General features: G+C 50.1%; 1 protein-coding gene across 3 annotated transcripts in view; it reads left to right on the top strand.

The window, feature by feature from the left end:
• The window catches only part of LOC128872908 (mucin-5AC-like), a 291,111-nt gene extending 277,486 nt beyond the window's left edge, over nt 1–13,625 (top strand). For all 3 annotated transcript variants that reach the window (XM_054116074.1, XM_054116073.1, XM_054116075.1), the window contains exons 4-12: nt 1,320–5,255; nt 5,767–6,081; nt 6,160–6,229; nt 6,583–6,995; nt 7,211–9,184; nt 9,261–9,383; nt 9,500–9,666; nt 9,755–9,969; nt 10,104–13,625. In XM_054116074.1, the coding sequence (XP_053972049.1) occupies nt 1,338–5,255; nt 5,767–6,081; nt 6,160–6,229; nt 6,583–6,995; nt 7,211–9,184; nt 9,261–9,383; nt 9,500–9,666; nt 9,755–9,969; nt 10,104–10,525 (7,617 nt within the window). In that variant the 5' untranslated portion in view covers nt 1,320–1,337 and the 3' untranslated portion in view covers nt 10,526–13,625. The remainder of the gene's footprint in view (nt 1–1,319; nt 5,256–5,766; nt 6,082–6,159; nt 6,230–6,582; nt 6,996–7,210; nt 9,185–9,260; nt 9,384–9,499; nt 9,667–9,754; nt 9,970–10,103) is intronic.
• The last annotated feature ends 1,016 nt before the right edge of the window (nt 13,626–14,641 follow it).

The raw sequence follows: 14,641 nt of genomic DNA on the forward strand, positions 1-14,641 counted from the left end.
CGTGAGAATTCCAGTTAACCTCACCGCCGCACGTTCGTACATACAGGGTGTAACCTAACGAAACATCAGAATTAACAGAACTAAGTCTGCAGATTTTTAAGTGGAATTGATTCAAGATTTAGTATAGGATGTTTACGTTCTTGTGACTGTAATGGTGTCTCAATTATTCCAAGTATATTCAAAAGAGTTAAATAATTTTGTGGGTTAGGTTGTGGAGGGTTAAGAGTTTATTTTTGGGAGTCTATAATCTTTCCAAAAATTCCCCTTTTCCTATTACATTCACATCTTCTATTGACCACTACTCTGATAGTGGTGGATACAACATGGAAGGGGGTCTACTGAGACCAAAATAAAAAAATCTATTTCTTAAATTTCATTTTCCGAAATTCATTTTTATTATAATAAGATTCTCAAATGATGTAAACCTCGAATCAGTTAGCTCTCTTCTCAACGTGAACCCTTGACCCTGGGTTCCCCAGGTTTAGTATCCACCCTGTACATAGAAACCTGGTAAAATGGAACAGAACGAAACGGAACGGAACGAAGAGGCAAGGAAGTCGGACGAAGGACGGGGAGGAATAGTGCGGTGGTTGTCGGTTCGAGAAGGGCCTTTGACTGGCGAGGGGACCAAACCAACCCCTCAGGTTGCACGGTCTGCAAGGGTGCGCGATATTGATTCTCGCCTACCGCTTCCACCGACGTTCTGCCACCTACCTGTACCCTGTGACGGTGGTTCAATGGCGGTGGTGCGGGGGCGGTTGTCTCCCATGCGACGCTTCTCCCGTTCACGCAGACGGTGGGCTCGTTGCACGTCTCAATGAGCCACGACACGATCGAGCCGTCGCTGTCTCTCCTTATCCCTGATAATCGATAACGATCGCACCTGGAGTGGCTGTTCCGTCGGGATAAAGATCTCCCGGCGCTCTTCGATATCGAGGAAGCGGCTCGATCGAGTCGTGCGATACTTGATGGGATTCCCCGCCTCGTCGTCGAGTCGTGGGGGGGCGGGAGGGATCGAGAAAAGGTGAATCACGATGACTGCGCGAGTCGTTGGCTTCCCGAGATTCGTATAAATTTCCGACATTGGATCCACGGTTTGCTCCGGCTAGTCGATCTCTCGTGCAAGCTGTTTCCCGCCGAGTTGATCGCGATTCGAGGAGCCTTACGCCTCTGTAAATGATCAACAAATCGGTTTCTGGAGTTTAGGGGTTTCTAGCATGATTGGGCGATTTGTTGTCAATTGAAGTGCGCTGGAATGATTTTGATTGTTGGAGGCGAAATGTTCAGTGTTGATATCCGTAGTTTCCTTCTGATTTCAGATCACCAGTCGGCGTGACATGGATGTGAGCTTCACGAACTTATTAGAGGGGGCTCGCCAGTACTTCCAGGGTCTGCCCGTGCCGAGTACAGGTGGCGCGACCGTGTCAGCGGATCACAATCTCGCGACGTCAACGAGTTCCACCTCGTCCACATCGGGCTCTCACGATCATGGCATCGCCTCATCCGTGGCTCCTTCGTCACCAGCACCGCCAGCACCGCCAGCACCACCGCCACTATCGCTACCGTCGCAATCGACTTCGAGCAGCAACGGAAACGATCAGGAAACGGCTCGTTATCCCGGCGATGCCAGGTCGTCGTCGGTGGACAACAGCGGGGCCAGTTCCAACACCTACTGGAGCCCATCCGTCGAACCCTATCCTCCTCAACCGACCAGAGTCGAAGTTCCCGACACGAGGCCAGATGAAGCCTCCACCATGGAGGCGAGCTCGTCGTCGTCCAATACCATCACGTTAACGGAGATGCAGCCATCGAGCGGTCGATCGTCCGTCGCGTCCAACTATTCCCAGAAGCAGTCGTCCAACGATCACCAGCACCACTCGCAACCGACGACGACGGTTGCCGAGGGGAGCTCTCACTTGCACCAGATGCAACCGCTCCAGCAGCCGGTGTCCCCGGGTCCGGTTTACCAGCAGCTGAACACCGTCTCCAGAACGTCCTTCTCCACCGCGGAAATACTCGCCTCGTCGCACCAAACGACCTATCAAACTGCCACCGATCGACAATCGCAATCGAACCCGTCGGTCGTAGCACAGAGGAATCAATACTACCCCCGTTACCATCATCCCGACATCACGAAGAGCGCCTCGGCCCCGTTCGCCCAGAACTCGGTCTATCAGTCAGCCAACGTAAGCGCGACGTCGTCGGGAAGCGTTCAACCCGCGACGAGAGCAACGCCCGCGGAACAGCCCAACGTAAGCGCTGTCTCCAGCCAAGGACACGTCCAGGAGCAGAGGGTACCGAGTTCCTACGGTGGGAGCGCGCCCCCGCCGACGAACTCGTCGATTTACGGATCACCCTCGCCCCAGAGCTATCGCGCGATTCAGCATCCGTCGCAGGGTCGACCCAGCTCGTCGAGCAATACCTCGGACAGGTCGCACGCGGAACGCTCGCACTCGTCGCGCGTCTCCTCGTCACCGTCCTGTTCGTCGATGAACCCGTGCAGCCCGCGGCACGTGGGTAGCCTGAGTCACATTCCTTCGTCGTCGTCGTCCTCGTCGTCGTCGTCGTCGTCGTCGTCGTCGTCGTCGCAGAATCTTCCTGCGCACATTCCCTCGTCGCACCTGCCGTCCGCAGGTACCGTCGGCCGCTCGCAACAGCAGCAATCCGCTCAGATGCAGCATCAGCAGCAGCTTTCTAGTCGAATAAACGCGTCACCCCATTCGATCGGGGCTAACTCGTACAGTGGTCGGATGGTCGTTCACGGGACACCAGCGGCGTCCTCTTCCTCGTCCTCTAATCAGATGCCACCGCCTCCGGCGTTGACCGGCTATCATCCCGTCGCCTCGCCCCACGATCCTCCTCATCACGCCGCTCCGTCACCGCACAGACAATCTCCTCACGTGTCCACCCTGCACAATCCTCACGCGTCTCCCCATCACGCTCCCTCTCCGCACGCCAGCTTCCAGCCGCACTCGCCGACTTATCCGCCTCCACCCCCGGCCACCTCCACCTCACACTCGTTCAGCCTTCCCATAACGTCGCAGCACTATCAACCAACCACCTACGCCACCAATCCGTACGCGCTGCCGCCACAGTCTTCGTATCATTCCTTCCAAAAGAATCCTCAACCGCCGCCGCCACCGCCACCGCCGCACACGCAAGCAAACTATTACTCGCAGAGCGCTCGATCTCAAAGCCAGTCCTACGCGCAGCAGATCCAGATGCCGGGCCCACCTCAGTCGATTTGCTCCGGAACGGGAAGCACCAACGGTCCTGGCTATCAACAGAGCAAACCGGTGACGTACAACGGCGTCGATTCGAAGAGAGCCTCGATGGAGGTCCCGTACAGCTCCTATCGATCCCAGCTGACGTCCGTTCAGCGAAACACCAACACGCACAACCTTCCGCCCATCGCCGCGCTCTCGTCCTATCATTCCAACAGGCGAGAACCCGCGAGTAAAGCGCAACCGATGCATCGACAACGCGCCTACTCGGCGGCGAGCAAAGTACCCGTGGGAACGCCACCCGTGTCCTCGATGGCGACCCCACAAAGGGTCGGCGAGTACCCAGCGACACCGTCCGCCGCGAATCATACCATGCCGGTGAACGGAAGGACGACCACGGTCACCAGTTCCTCGTACAGCAGATACGCTGGCCAACCAAGCTATCCGACCTACGCGACGACAATGGCACCCAGTCATCAAGGGAGCAACTCGTCCAGCAGCACCACGGTGACCTCCATCGGTGTCACCGCGAGATCTTCCGTTCCACCCACCACGATGCACGCCTATCAGTCTTGGGATGCAAGTCGCACGGGAGGATCCTCCTACCATCATCAACCTGTTAGGGCCAGCGACGATTACGGTTACAAGGAGTATCCTCATCAAAACTCGTTCGTCTCGACGGTGCAATCCACGGTGGCTTCCGCGATGGCGACCCCACCTCCTCAGACCAACGGGATTCGGAAGAGAGAGTCCCCCTTGGACCTGTCCGTGAAGACGGTGAAGACCTCCGCCGACTCGACCGCCCAGGACGACATCGAGATGATCATGACCGAGAAGCACGTCAGCAGTTCCACCGTGATGTCCTCGAGAAGCAATGGCTCCAGAACGATGCTACCTCCCGTGCAACCTCCACCGCAAACGTATCCTGGCTTCGACAATAGATTGTCGAGTAACACCAACGTCAGGTCACACCATACCTCCGGTATCCGCGCGTCAACCCCTCAAACCGTTTGCGCCCCGAAGGTCGACTTTTTGCCGGATTTCAAGTCCGCGCCACTGCGTCACCATCACAGCCAACCGCCCGAGAATACTCTGCAACGGAGGAGCTCGACGCAGCAGCTGTACGCCCCGCCCCCGCAGTCCCTTTCCTCTCAGCATCCTAATAATACCGTTCCACTGCCCCACATGTCCACGTTTAAAAAGACTTCACTGCCCACGACGCAGGTGTACGACGCCGTTACCGCGCCGGCACCGCCTCCGCCTGCCCCGTCCTCCTCTTACCAAACGGCTAGCGATATCGCGGCGTCCAGGACGTCCAGGTATCCCCCGCAGATGGTCGACCCGACCAGGATAGGTCCCAGCGGTCTGCCACTCCAAGACTACCCGTCCGAGTCGAAGTATTACATGGACAGTAGAAGCAAGTTCGGTCAGCCGCCGCCCCAGAGGGATCGAGCGTTGTCCAAGAGGCCTGGGGACGCCATTTACGGAGCGGGAGTGCCGCACAAACAACCCAGACTCGACACCTGGATCCAACAGAGGCTCTCCACCGCCAAGGCACACTACGAGCAGCAGAAGAGGCAAGAGATGAATCTTCCCGCTCCCCTGCCCAACGGCACCCTGGTTGCGCCCAACACCTACGAGCAGAGATCCGACAGCGGCTACTCCTCGTCCGAGTCGTCGAGGTATCAACAAGCCTACTGTGATAAGAGAAGCTACGCGGAGCCAAAAGTTACCCACAGCTCGTCGCCCTACGGTCATCCGATGATCGCCAAGCCGACTAACGTCCACTCGTTGCCGCAACAGCTCAGCACCAGTCAGTCCGCTTACGCGAATTATCGCCAGAGTCAGAAGGCAGTATCTGGTCCCACCTCGGCGAGTCAGCCCACGGAACCACCGAGCAACACCGGAGCCGATAAACGGGTCCTCAGTTTGCTGAGGAATAGCCTGGAGAGCAAACAGCAGAGGGAGGAGCAGATGAATAGCCAGCAGCCCATCCTCGCCAATCACAGCCAACAGAGTTTCCAGAATAAGGTATGTTTCCATATTTTTCGGATCTTACACACGCATTGTTAACACTCTGCAGATGGGATACACTGACGCATGAATGTCTCCTTGAACGGGAAGTGTTAAAAGCATTTCGTGGGAAAGTAAAATACGCATGAAGATTCGTTTGCAACATTGTATTGATAATTTCAATTTTATATTTTAAAATTTTCTATAATCTGATATTTCATCAAACAGTCGCCTATGCGCACAAATATTTTTTTCGAACATGTATCGCAGTAGATACGTGTTTGTGTCCTTCCTCCTTTTACTTTCTTATTTCAGCACACAATGTAGTCCCTACAGTTTTCATTAGATCCTATTTCTAAATGGTTAAAATACTTAGGCTGCTTTACACACGAACGATTACAATATTAAGTATGAAAGGTCCATGCCCTCGTCAAGGGGTTCAGAATAGCGATCGGAAGCGTTTCGCTGGCTCAGCGGCTGGAATAGTCAATTTCTCAGACTAACGTCTCTCCGTTCTCTATTCCCTAAGGTTGTTGCGCCGGTCGAGCCGAAAACAAATATCGGAAGACACAACCTGTCACCATTCACGGCGGCGAGCCTGCTGGAACGGAATAGCAACACGCCACCCCATTACAAGTTCCATGTGCCGCGAGCAGTTGACTCGATCACTCACGAGGCCCCCCGTAGCTTGTACGGCTCGAGAGTAAATTCATCCGCCACGCTACCTGGCAAGGAAGCACTCCTGGGACCCCGAGGAGCCGAGAATCAGATTCACCGTGACAAAGACGACGGCCTCGCCGCCATATTAGCCGCAAAAATCAGAACCAAGGCGGAACTGAAACAGGTGAACGGCGGAGACGTCGCCCGTGGCTCGATACTTGGAAACAAGAATTTAATACGTGGCTTTCTGTGTTTATCTTAGGTGGGCACCGGCCAGTTCACGATGAAATCGACCACTCTTTCCTCTCTGGATGCGACATCGACACCTAAAGGTAGATCATTTACGCATCCATAAATTGTGGTTCTGTAACTGGTTGAGATATATACTAATATTCAGAGGCAGCTCTCTTAATATTTATTGGTTTATAAGGTGCATTGTGGAAGGTATTGTGTGATGTATTTTTCAAGTTAATTTTCTATGCAGATTTCAAGATATTTTTACATCCAACATACACAAAATATTTCGTTTCAAATCCACTTAAACGAGCTTGAAATCTCTCAACTCAAAAGAGCCTAAATAAAATTAAGGACCTATACAACAAAACCACTTTAATCAAATTAACCTTTGCGACTTCCACTTTTGCGAATGACCCATTTTAATCGCCCACCTAATTTCCTTTCGTAGAGCTAGACAGCGCTTCGACGTCCACGCCGCAGTCGGGCTCGTCGGCGGGCAGTCCGCCAAAGTTAACGCGCGAGAAGGTCGCCTGCCTGCCGCCCCGAAGACGGTTATTCTCGAGGACGGAAGAAGAGAACATGCCGGTTGCTGCGACCGTCCCCGTGCCGGCACCTGCGCCCGCGATCGCGTCCACAGTGCCAGCGCGTGCCAGCGGATTCCGCAGCTCCTCGGAGACGTCGGTGTTCGACTTCAGAGAAAGCGACTCCGAGGGCGAGATGCCGGTTTTAGAGCGGCAGACACTCGAAGAGATGAGGAGGGACAGAAAACAGCTGTCCAAAGTGCAACCACCTGTGCCACTGAACGATGCAATGTGCATGGGTATGACCTCCTCGTCGGACCTCGTGAAAATAGAACTAAAGGTAAGCACGCCTAAGCTCACGAACTGTAGACGTAGCCGCAGGTTACGCTAGGCGTCGGGTGGATGTAAATTTTTCTAAGAGACGAATGGAGAGAGTAGATATCGCTAGACACACAGGAGCCAAGTAGACATCTTACACATCTTAGTAGACACACGGTTAGAGTTCGACTGCCTGTGTAGCAAGTGAAAAAAAATCGTTCTGTCGATTGTCTTCAGGAAAACGACAAGATCACCGAGGTGGACACGTTCTGGTCTACGACGTGCGACAGGTTTATGGAGCAGTTGCGTACTGGAGACGCGATGAGGAAGCGGGGTCGCAAGAAGAAGAGCAGCTGCACGGTGACGTCGAAGCTGGAGGACGATGGCAACGATAGCAGCAAGGAGTCGGACGCCAACACGTCGCAGATCAAGCCTGAGGACATCAAGAAGGAGCTGGAGGACGTTGGATCGCCACTGGACGTTAAAGAAGAGTTACCTGAAACGAGTAAAGAGGAGGAGGAAGAGGAGGAAGATGAGGACAGTGGCGAGGAGAAGGAGATCAAAGTCGAGGTTAAAGCAGAGCCGGAAGCGGAGCCAGAGGTTACGAAGGACGAGGACGACAAGATCTCGAGCGACGATTCCGATGAGGTCCCGCTGATTAGGCGGGCGCAGAAGAAGATAAAGAAGGAGGACAGCGATTGCGAGGAAGAGATCATATGCAGGAAGAGGAGGGTCCGTCGAGGAAGCAGAATTAAACTGCAGTCGTCCAGTGGTAGCGAGTCGTCCAGCGAGGAGAGCGAAGGCAGCGCAGAGTTTGGTCATGGTTCCTCCGTGGCTGACAGGCTACGAGCCAGGAAGCGTACGAATAATAACGGCACAGAGGCTGAAGGGATGAAGCTGCGATCGAGAGACACCACGCCGCACAAACCTAAGCCAGAGAAGGAGACCAAGGGTTCCACTTCGAAGACTGCCTCATCCCAGAAAGGCAAACCCAAGCCCCTTTTTGGGGATGGTAGCGACTTCAGGCCTGGCTGGGAGGAGGAAGTATACGTGTATAAGAAATCTCTGAGGATGCCACCTAGACTGATCACTGTGTCGAAACCCTCGAGGTTTCACAGGCTGTCTACCTCATTGCCAGACTTGGACCCAGGCTCTCCAGCTCTGTCCGTGTCGATGGACAGCTCTGACGTCTGCTTGAGCAGAAAGAAGCTCGTGGACAGCGACGCGGAGTCCAACTACAGTCTGCCTGGGAGCAAGATCGACGACGAGGAGGCCACCTCTTCCACAACGATCTCGTGTCCACCGAAACCCCTCAAGTACGTTAAGTTGGAGAGCAGTTCCATCGTGGACGTCCTGGCGCAAAGAGTCGGGACTAGCAAGAAGGAGCAGAAGAAGAAGCAGAAGGAGAAGGCGGACAAAGGAGGAAAGGTGCTTCCAAAAGGCAGCAATGAACCGGAGCTGCTCCCCACGCCAAGCTTGACGCCCCTGCTGGAAACCACGAAGCAGCCCAAGGGCAAGTCTCCGGTGAAGGACAACAAGACTATAAAGCCCATCAAAGTAACGGACTCGTTCCTTCTCGGTTACTTCCGCAAAGAGACCGTGAACAACTTCAGAGACACGTTCAAGAACAACCACGCGTTGCCCAATGAATTCTCCACGCTGGTCCTGAAGAGCAGAACCAGAACGGAGACGCGAGTTCTGAAGAAACAAGCGACAATCAGGGAGGTCTTCGGCGAGGACAGACCAGCCTCAGCTCCGCCTATGCAGAATCACGACGACACTTCTCAAGACGACGATTCGCAGAACGAGACGCCCCAGAACACCTTGGGCAAGGCGAGGTCGTTGAAGCAGAAGGTGGTGTCGCGCTTGAAGAACGCAGGGATTCTCAGGAGTCACAAAGCAATCCTTAACTCCAAACGCCACCTGCTGATCGCGAAGAGACGGAAAGATTTGCTCAAGTCTTTGGCCGAGAAGAAGCTCCAGCGCTTGAAGACGGAGGTGGAGGACGAGGTCGTCCAGGAGGAAACGAACGACGCTCAAGAGGCGGAGAACAACGAGCTCGACGACGAGACCAACGAGTCGGAAGTTCCTAACAAAAAGAAGCTTAAGCTTCGCACCAGTCGGAGAAAGTTTCGCTCGGGATTCGACTACATTCGGAAGAAGAAGAAACCGTTGAAGAAGGACGAGTCGTTGCCTAAGGAGAGGAAGAGGGTAAGTTGTAATTGTTCGGTGTGGTTGATGTTGTGTTGAGACATTTACAAATTGTCACGGAGTGTGTACATTTTAGCAAGTGTTGTCGAGGCCCAGCCCGGAATGCGTTGCAGACATTCAGTCGGAAATCAGGACTTGGGTGATCAAGAAAGGCGTGGGGGAGACGATGCTGCATCGCGCTGCCAGACTTGGTTACACGGTGAGACGTTTGCTTCCTGATTGTGTGTTGTTAAGACTTGTCTTCTACTCAGACCTGATCAATTACAACAGAGGTGAAAGCAAAATCAAAACCGAGCTTCTGTATTCTTTTTACAGGATGTTACGGCGTACTGCTTGGAGAAGCTGAACAACGCACCTAGTCCAAAGGACAACGCAGGATACACGCCGCTTCACGAAGCATGTTCCAAGGGCCATCTTGAAATAGCGAAACTGCTGCTCGCTTACGGGGCGAATGCCAGTGAGAGCGCTAACGGTGGAATACGGTAATTGAGTCCGCCAGTCCAGAGTTAATTATCTGAAACGTAGGAAGTGCGGTTAAAAATATTAAAGAACGGACTATCTTGTTCTTAGGCCACTTCACGAGGCGGCGGAGAACGGTGCTACAGAACTCGTGCGTCTACTACTTTCCTACGGCGCTGACCCCCTGTTGGCTACGTATTCTGGACAGACCCCACTGATGCTGGCCGCTGACACTGATGCCTATTCGATCCTTGAGCAACATCTGGATGACATTCAGGGCAGGACCAGCACGCCGTGGTCCTTTGGTGGCCCCTCTTCAATTTTCGGTAAGTATTTTTGAGTAGTCTACAAAAGTGTACTGCAATTAAGATTGAAGAAAAAACACTGCATTACACAATACATACTAAAAATAAATGAAACCAGCTTCAAAGCCTGACACACCCCTCGACTTCCCTTCCAGACCTAGAAGAGACGGGTCACAACCCCTTAGACGACCCCCCGATGGACAATCCCGAGCCAGATTTAGACGAAGTTGAGATAGAGTTGAGCGACGTGAACCTGCCCGTGCTGTTCTCGCTAAACAACGACCCTGACAAGTGGGTGCTCCTCCAGGACCTTATGGCGGCCCTTAGGGTGAAGAGCAGGGACGCGTTGCTACGTCAGGTGAACCCTAAAGCGCAGGCGGGTCCGCCAGCGATCGCTCATCGCGACGTGATGCGAGAGCTGAAGCTCCACGATTTTTTGGAGCAGTCCCGTTGCTGTCACTTGCTCAGTGGCGGGGAGAGGATCAACGTCCGAGGCTCGAAGGTGACCCTGATCAAGTACAACGACAAAGTGAGGTCTTTGTTGAGCGTGGAGAAGGTGTTGATCAGTCTCAGGTGACAGGAGGCGTCGCTGGGGCACTCGTCACCCCAGGCCAGACCGTCAACTTCAGCTACAAAGGAGAAGACTATCGACTCAACGAAGGAGAAGACCGTCGACTCGCCGAAGAAGGAGAAAAACGTCTCGCCGAAGCGCGAGAGACAACCCAGAACGCGACAGGGTAACAAGACTGGCGTGGATTGAACGTCGACGCGGACGATGTCACGGAGCTCGAATGTTTAGTCCTCGTCGTCTCTGTGTTTCTTTTCACGACGCAGAGAGACCCGACAGTTTCGCAGAGACCCACGTTCAGTGCAAAGGTACAGTGATTTTAGGGTAGAGTCCACCATGCGACCCAGGGGGACGATGAATCGATGACAACCGCGACTGTGACGCGATTATATTAGCAGTATTTATTGGGGGATGATTCCCATTCGTGTCTACTCGCAGAACAGTGATATTTTATTAATATCCCGCAGAGGGGTTTATCGGGCCCTGTTAATTATAAAACGCTTCTAGATGAAGACTCGCCGCCGTGGCGATAGAAGCAGCACGATCATTAATCGTTCCTGTCCGAAGAATCGTAACCGATACTTCCGAAGCATATTTAAACGTTAAACCCTGGATCGAAATGAGTTGCCCAGGCTCCTCGCGGGGGTTCTCGGGGGCTAGAAATATTTTTTATCGCAAGCTCGACTCGGTGGGGACAATCGACGCCCGAGGGAGCTAGAGACCGTGTGCTCGAGCCGATCCATCGATCGTGATCGTTCGGTCAGGCCACACCGCGAGAACGAGAACCAATCGTCGGCTTTCACGTTACCACTTGTTAGTTTTATTTTCCTTTCCCCAATCTTCCGTTCTATCCCCACCTCCACCCCGCTCCCCTTTTTTGTACTAGCCAGCAGCGAGTCAAGTCGACCAGACAGCGAGTCCAGTCGACGATACACGAAACCTTTTACCGTTGTAGATTTTAAGCTAAGCGTTGATTAGTCGTCGAAAGAGAGGCGCATTTATGTTTTCTGTTTTGTTTCTTGTTTGGGGTGTGCAATTTCGAGGACGAAGAACACGTCAGTGATCGAGAGAAAGAGTGCGAGCACCGTGCAATAAATGGTCGCGGATTGATTCTCGAAACCCTCGATCGATGGGGAGGATCGAGTCGTAATCGTTTACGCATCGAAACTTGGAAGAAGCGACTGACGCGTTCACTGTTGCCCAGTCCCGGCTACTTCGAAGTTTTCCGTCTCTGGATAGTCGTCAGACTCTCTTTTCTCTCGGAGGGTTGTTTTACCGACTTTAGCAAATTTTGTTATCGCGATGATTGTTTGCGGTATCGGTTTCTAATTAGGACGGTTGTTGGAATCGCGGTAACGCGGGTTGTCTGGCCAGTTTTCGATTTAATATATCGTTTTTTATTTTACTGCCAGATTTGTTTAAACGAAGAAGGATTTTTTGGGATTGTAATCCCTAGTTTCAGAAATGGGCAAAAATGCATAGCTCCCTTTCAAATATTTCATGCAATTTCGTACCTCATACAATTAAACAACCATTTCCTTCATTGATTAGATTGCCCATTAGGAGCTAAATACAATGACTTTTGATTTAATCGATATCATTGGGTTTTATCCCGATAGCAATTTTGAGAAAATGATCAACAGTCGGTTACTCACTGGCCAGGTGACTTTACGTCGTTGCAGACTTCCGTGTGATCTGTAGGGTGCAGAAGGTAAGCACGTTTAGCAGTGAACGCGTTCGATTATCGATACAGTAGGAGGAACTGTTTAGCGAATTTCTATCCGACGAGAAAATGACGTTCCTCCGCGAAGCATCGATGGATCCGATATCCACGTACTTAGACCTCTGCGATACGTGTGCTTGTTTTTCGGTGCGTGAGCGTTTGGATGAAATAAAACAGTGGTTCTTCACCTTTGTAAGTTCGCAGGACATTTTAGAAGATTCTGAATTCTTCTAGGCATATGGGTATGGTTTAAAGAAGAACAGGTCTTAATGAATGTGAACATTGGACATTTTTAAATCTATGCAAAATAAAAATTCAATGCGCTTTGTTTATTAGTCAATTACAATTATTAACATCATATTGGCATATGTATATCTGAAGTAACTTGTTAACGTTACTGTTAATTAAATTTATTCTTTCATAATATTGTTGTTAATTCTAGTGTTGTCAATGCGATGTTAATGGTTACTGTCAACCACTTCCCTATCGAATTTTCTTCTGTACTCAGTCAATAAAGAGTAGTTCCATTACTTAACTATTTGAATATTCAAAAGTAGTTATGGAAGTTTATCGGAAGATTTCTGAGTTTTAGTTTAATAATATGTAGTTTTTAAAATTGTTGCTATTCAAAACAGTTTTAGCTTTAAAAGCTATTAGTTGATCTTGACAAGCCTATTCCAATGATTTTTCAGTTACTCATTCGTAGAGTTAAGAACTGTTCCAAACAGTGCTACTTTTAATCAATTACCATTTACTTTTACATCGGTGAAGAAACACTGGAATAGAGAAAGAGAGCTTCAGCGTCACAAACTTCTACCCAGTTGTTTAGCAAAAGCCAGACTCGCGCGTTTCGTTTGACTCCGTATACAGATTTCGATCGTTCTAATCAGTCTCAGGGAACTATCTCTATGCGTATTCTCTATGTTCCGTGCGTTGTATGAATTTGGACAGAGGCAAGACCAAACAGCCGTTCCTTCGTCGTCGATCATTCAAACGAAAACCTTCATCGTGCGATGAACCTGATTTACCATGGGCAAAATTTCAACCAACAAACAAACGATAAACGAGTCCTTATCTACTAAATAATCACTAAAATTCTTCAAAACAAAATATTTCACGCTGAACAAATAGAGCTTCAACCGTTCAGTCGAATAAACAAGTTACGAACGAATGAACACATTAATATTAAATTAAAATTTTGTTCATCATGATTATATTCTTTCGATGCACCAGGTTGTACAGTAAACGAAGGACTATTATGTATGTCCCAGTATCGATCATGATCGACGAGGATGCGCGTTAGCTGGTCAGTCTCTGTCCCTTAATTTTTATTTAGCTGACGATTTAAAGGAATATAATTCACGAGGACAGTGCAGTTTACACGATGTACATACTACCTATTTTCGAATAAAACGATTTTCGAACGTGTGTGTCTACGCTCCACCCACGGTTTCTCTTTCGCAATTGGACGGTGCGCGTCGGCAAAGAGAACTCTGATGTGCGAGAAGAGATCGTCGGTGATCGAACAGGCGGAGAAACAAACGAAAAGAAAAGAGCGAATTGTACGTACTGTGCGTAATTGTACCTTTTTTCGAGTGTAAAGTAGACCTACCATAATGTACGAGTAAAGTAAAAAAAAATAACGATGATGTGTAAGTAGCAGGCAGAGAACACACGGCGACACATGTTCATATTAGTGTTAAACAACACACGTGCGTACACGATTTTCTGTGCATGGCGTTTATTATAGAAGGACTCGAAGGATTAATTATAATTTCAGCGAACCGAACGGGGGAAAAAAAGATACGCTGCTAGCGTGTTTTTTTTGTACATAGTACTCGCAATATAGGGGCTATCGCAATTACTACCAGCTAAAAAATTTATTATTATTATTATTATTATTATTATTATTACTATTTACCACTACCGTAAACGGTTACATGCGCGACTACTACCAACCTACCGCTACATTTACTATTACTATCGCCACCTTACTTCCCTAAACCTTTCTACCACCATTACCAACAACTGTCACGAATTATTCGCTTTTTTTATTGTACGATATATACATAATAGCGAACTATGAATGTACATTTTCTTAGCTGTAACGTCTCTCATCCCCTCTCTCCAACCTACCCGGCGCCCTTGTAATTTATATATATTCGAGATACTTCTAAATGTGTTAAACTGCTGCTGCTTTACGAGAAATGAAGGATTATATGTGAAGAAAAAGAACAAATATTATATATATATATATGTATATATACGTACATATATATATTTTATTTCAGAAGTTTAGTTTAATGAATATATAATGTTAACGCGAGGAAGATTACAAATTAAATTCTCTCTCTCTGTGATTCGTCTAATGAAATGGAACTAAGGAAAGAAGATTAGAGTGA

The sequence above is a fragment of the Hylaeus volcanicus genome, chromosome 2 (assembly GCF_026283585.1).
Source record: "Hylaeus volcanicus isolate JK05 chromosome 2, UHH_iyHylVolc1.0_haploid, whole genome shotgun sequence".
Classification (NCBI taxonomy): domain Eukaryota; kingdom Metazoa; phylum Arthropoda; class Insecta; order Hymenoptera; family Colletidae; genus Hylaeus; species Hylaeus volcanicus.